Genomic DNA, 4,799 nt, shown 5'->3' with positions numbered 1-4,799 from the left:
TACAGGTAAGGCCGCCGGCACGGCACGGCCAGGCGCTGGCGCGGCCCCTGCCCCGGCTCACCCGCTCCCTCCTTCCTCCTCCACCTAGGCCGGGCACCGTCGCCCTCCGTGAGATCCGCCGCTACCAGAAGTCCACGGAGCTGCTGATCCGCAAGCTGCCCTTCCAGCGGCTGGTCAGGGAAATCGCCCAAGACTTCAAAACAGACTTGAGGTTCCAGAGTGCGGCCATCGGTGCGCTGCAGGTATTGCTAGCGGCCTGCTGGGCCTCGGCGCTCGCGGCTCTGCGCGTGCTTCGCTGAGGGTTTCTAACGACATTTCTTCTTGTGCTCTTGAAACAGGAGGCCAGCGAAGCATATCTGGTGGGTCTGTTTGAAGATACAAACCTGTGCGCCATCCATGCCAAGAGAGTCACCATCATGCCCAAAGATATCCAGTTGGCTCGCAGGATACGGGGGGAGAGGGCTTAAGTGAAGGCTGTTTTTACGGTGTTTTGTAGTAAATTCTGTAAAATACTTTGGTTTTAATTTGTGACTTTTTTGTAAGAAATTGTTTATAATATGTTGCATTTGTACTTAAGTCATTCCATCTTTCACTCAGGATGAATGCTAAAAGTGACTGTTCACATAAACCTCAGTGATGTGAGCCTCGTTGCTCAGGAGTGACAAGTTGCTAATATGCAGAAGGGATGGGTGATCTTTCTTGCTTCTCATGCATGTTTCTGTATGTTAATGACTTGTTGGGTAGCTAAACTTGTAAGGTACTAGAATTGATATAAATGTGTACAGGGTCCTTTTGCAATAAAACTGGTTATGACTTGATCCAAGTGTTTAACAATTGGGGCTGTTAGTCTGACCATACATCACTGTGATCAAATGTGGACTTTTTCAGAGGGTGAAACTACAAGTCTTAACCACAGTGTAACTTACAGTTTCCTAAAAACGTAAACCTGGCAGCTATAGAATACACTATGTGCATTTATAATAGCTATTTTATATATTGTAGTGTCAACATTTTTAAATTAAATGTTTTACATTCACATGTTGAGGAGTCTTTGTCATTTGGTTTGTATGGGCTTGAAGAAGCTTCCTCCTCCCGGCTCCAGCAGGTCAGCAGTAGATGCCTGTAAGCCTGGGCTGCTGCTGCGGCAACTTAATTTTGTCTGGAGAACTTGCCCCTGGCCACCCTCGGAGGTTTTTGGAGGAGGTTTTTGGAGGCTTTCTGTAGCTTGAGTCGTGGCTCTTGGCCAGCGAGAGCAGAGCTGAGCCCTGCAGCTGTGGGGTAGAAGAGGAGTAGCCTGACGGACAGGCCTAGGCTAGGCAGCAGCCTTCTGCCTTTGGGGGGGGCTTTGGGCTTGCTTTTTTTTTTTTTTAATAAAGCTTAACTGCTTACTGGTGTCTGCTGTTCAGGCCCAACTCTAGAACTAAGCTTTTTTTTTTCTCCTCTCTCCAGTAGATGCAGGGGAAGTTTATTCTGGTGCGACCAGTCTGCCTGAAGCCAAAGCGCCGGCTCCTTCCCTGGGGGGTGGGGGGGGGGGGGGGGTGTGCGCGGCTGCGGCCTGTGAGTTTCTGTGGGATGGGGCCGCATGACTAAGTCCCAGTTAATAACAGCAGCCAGCGCTAGCAGCGCGGGATGGTATGCAAGTGGAAAAGCTAATTATACAACCTGAGAGCATATGGGCTGCTACGCAGACTGGGATGGGCGCTCAATAAGATTCTCATTTCCCATCTAAGCTTTTTTGATGAAACAGGATTATACTCAAGCCTCCACTTTGGAACAGCGCTTCGGGCGCTCTGCTGAGACGGGTCTGGTTTTCTCGGCAGTGCCTCTGGGAGCAGCCATGCCTTGTTAGGTTGGGGTAGAGGGAAGCTGCTCAGACTACATCTGAAGCACAGGTAATTAACATCTAAATTGAATTGCGAGGCCGGCTCTCCTCAGCTCTTAAAGAACAGGCTGCACTAGTAAGGCTGGAGTTGGCACGGAAGAGTAGCACGGGGAAGTAGTTTGGCTAGCTCATCTTGATTTATTTCAATGAAATTAAAAGTGCCGTGGCAGAAGTGGCGTTTCAGGAGGAAGAACAACAGCAGTAGTTCATACGGGAGAGCGGGCGGGAAGTCAACGCTGGCCATCTGCGCGGTTGTTTGAAGACCGGACGCGTTTACAGCACTTCCTTCCACAAGGAGGGCCAGAACAGCAGTTTGAAAACCATCCTGACTCCTGCTCCCGGCAGTCGGGGCCTGCATCGCTCGGGGCGCTGCCGGACGGCTGCATCGCGGGCGAAGGCTGGGCCCACCGGAGCTCGGGGCCGGAGCCAGGGCTCTCCCTTATCAGACGAACCACTCCGTGTGCTTAAATCCTGCAGCTGGAGGAAGAGGCGCTCCTTACCAGGCGCTCTTACACAACTTCCTCAGCGCCCTTTCCTACGCCGCTCCAAGCGTGCGTGGGACAAACGCAGCCCCCGGTTAATGCCGTTATCATATCTGCCACGGGGCTGCCAAAAACATGGTCTAAAATGATGCAAGATCAGGTTTTTAAACAAGTCTTTTCCTCGCTGCTAAACCTGTAGGAAAAAAGATTTCCTTGCGCCTACATTGTAAACTTAATTGCTTTAAAGGCCTGGATCAGAGTCAAGCGCCATCTCAAACTTTAGCCGACGCTAAGTGATCTCAGGTAGATCACCCGGGCAGGTCTGTCCTGGGGGGTACAGCCTGTTGGGGGGGACAGCTGGCAGGGATGTCCCCGCAAGAAACCTGAGGGTCCTCGGTGGCCCAGGAGCCACGTAATTTGGGAAGCCACACGCAGCTTGCATTTAGGTTAAAAAAAAACAAGAATTGCAAGCGATGGGCTTTATGAATGCTTGCTTTGGTGCTGAACTGCGGTAGCAGGCTGGGCTCCTGCGGGAAAAGTATGTTTTAAAATAACATCCCTCGAAAACAATGTTTCCTCCAAGTTCTTAGTGGAAACAATGAACCGTCTGGGTATGCCTAGAAGCTGTTTCTTAAAATAAAATCATTGTCTAGCAAAACAAAACAAAACCAAAAAAACCCACCACACAACACAAAAAACACACCCCCCCCAAAAAAACCCAACCCAAACCTGTATCAAAGTATCTATTCATCTCAGTAACCTCAACAAAAAGAAATTAAGTTAGATCTTGCATGTGGTGGACCAGTATAGCAACTCTTGGTATTCCATGATCTCGCTGTGATGATAGCTGAAGACATAAACCATTCCCTTACCGATTCGCCTGATGATTTCCTCGCATTCTTGCTCAGAACTCGATGCAAACACCAGGCAGTCGAACGTGCTCCCGTCAGGGCTCTCCGGGGAAGCGCTAAAAATGGAAACACGTACATTAGCCGGCAGAGAGAGCGGCTCTGAAAGCTCAGCCCTGGCTTGCAACTGCACCAGAGACCCCGCGGCTGGCCTGGACGTCGCTTGTTTATTTTTGAAGACCCGCAGCCCTCTACCTTCCCCTTCCCAGGGCCCACGGGCAGCACTTACGCCACGCAGAAGGCGAATAAATTGCTGCTGTCCACGCAGCGTCCCACGCAGGAGATCGTGGGGTAGGGGTAGCGGCACAGGAGCTGCGCAGGGGACAGGAGGGAGACGGCGTTGGGGGCTGCAGTCAGACCCTGTTGTCCCCGCTCCTGGTTTAAACTGGCCCCACGACGCCTCCAGCCGGGCGCTCCGCGAGATCGGCAGCCTCGGGAGTCACTCGGACCTTGGGTGTCGCTCGCTTACCTTGGGAGACGTCTTCTCCCGTACCAGGACTTCTGTTTCCTTCACATCAAATAAAACCTCCTGAATGGGGGATGGAGGGGGAAGAAGCCCCGATCATCACAGTGCCTGAGCTCTATTTTTAATAAGACACTTACAAGAGAGAGATTATTCAAAAGCAGAGGTGATGAAGTGCAGTCAAGCACAGCTTTTTCAAGGAGTTTTCTCTGTGCTGCTCCTCTTCTCACCACCCAGTGCTCTCGCACTTAAATCTTTTCACAAACCACCTTGAGGGCTCAAGTAATAGTGACCTGAGCCCTAACGCACCCCTGGAACCAGGCTCAGCCTCCCCACAGTTTTTCAAGTGCTTTCCTGCAGGTGGTTGTATTCTCCCCCACCCCTTAATGCACTTTCCTATCCTGGCTGCAGAGATGTTTCTAACCAGAAACCCCCCCCACAGGGGTGGGGGGTGTCAAAGACTCAGCCAGGCCAAATGAACCTGGAGCCAGCAGGAAGAAATAACCCCGGGCAGAGACCGTATTTGCCTGCAGTTTTCTCAGCAAGCCCTTCCCGGGATGCCCTCAGCCCCGTCGCTCACCCGCGCGGCCGAGTGCCTCTCCAGCATGGTGGGGATGGCCCAGTCCAGCACCTCTTTGCCACCGTACTGAAATGGAGCGGAAAGGAGGGAACAACCCACAGGCACGTGAAAAGAAACCCAGAAGAGACAATTTGCCTCTAGGCACGTCTCTGCCCCATCGCCTCACCTTCCCAACGCCGGTCTGGCCCAGGTACCGCAGGTTGTAGAGCAGCCTGGGGAGAAAAGGGCTCGAGGGCATCAGAGCGAGGACCCCGCACATCCTCCTGCTGCTCTTTGCAGGGGAAGATGCTCACAGCCCCCCACCGCCCCCAGGCCACGGAGGCAGCTTTTGCCCCGCAGCCCTGAGCGGAGACCGGAGATAGTGTGGGCACGGGGCTGCCCTGACGCCAGGACCCCCAGCCCAGCCCGGGGGGCTCCCCGCCAGCGCTGAACCTACCTGCCCCCCTGCAGCCTCCGTGGCTCCCCCTCGCCCCTGCGCCGGGGG

At 53.2% G+C, this 4,799-nt stretch overlaps 1 protein-coding gene across 1 annotated transcript in view; it reads left to right on the top strand.

Annotated features, from left to right (window-relative positions):
- The window catches only part of LOC103899074 (histone H3.3), a 2,548-nt gene extending 1,510 nt beyond the window's left edge, over positions 1-1,038 (top strand). Inside the window, exons 2-3 of the mRNA XM_009279480.1 lie at positions 6-242; positions 339-1,038. Of these exons, the coding sequence (XP_009277755.1) occupies positions 6-242; positions 339-467 (366 nt within the window). The 3' untranslated portion in view covers positions 468-1,038. The remainder of the gene's footprint in view (positions 1-5; positions 243-338) is intronic.
- The last annotated feature ends 3,761 nt before the right edge of the window (positions 1,039-4,799 follow it).

The sequence above is a fragment of the Aptenodytes forsteri genome, unplaced genomic scaffold (assembly GCF_000699145.1).
Source record: "Aptenodytes forsteri isolate BGI_AS27 unplaced genomic scaffold, ASM69914v1 Scaffold243, whole genome shotgun sequence".
NCBI classification, from domain to species: Eukaryota; Metazoa; Chordata; class Aves; order Sphenisciformes; family Spheniscidae; genus Aptenodytes; species Aptenodytes forsteri.
Note: the sequence above shows the minus strand (reverse complement) of the source record. Positions and strands in the feature narration are given on the sequence as shown.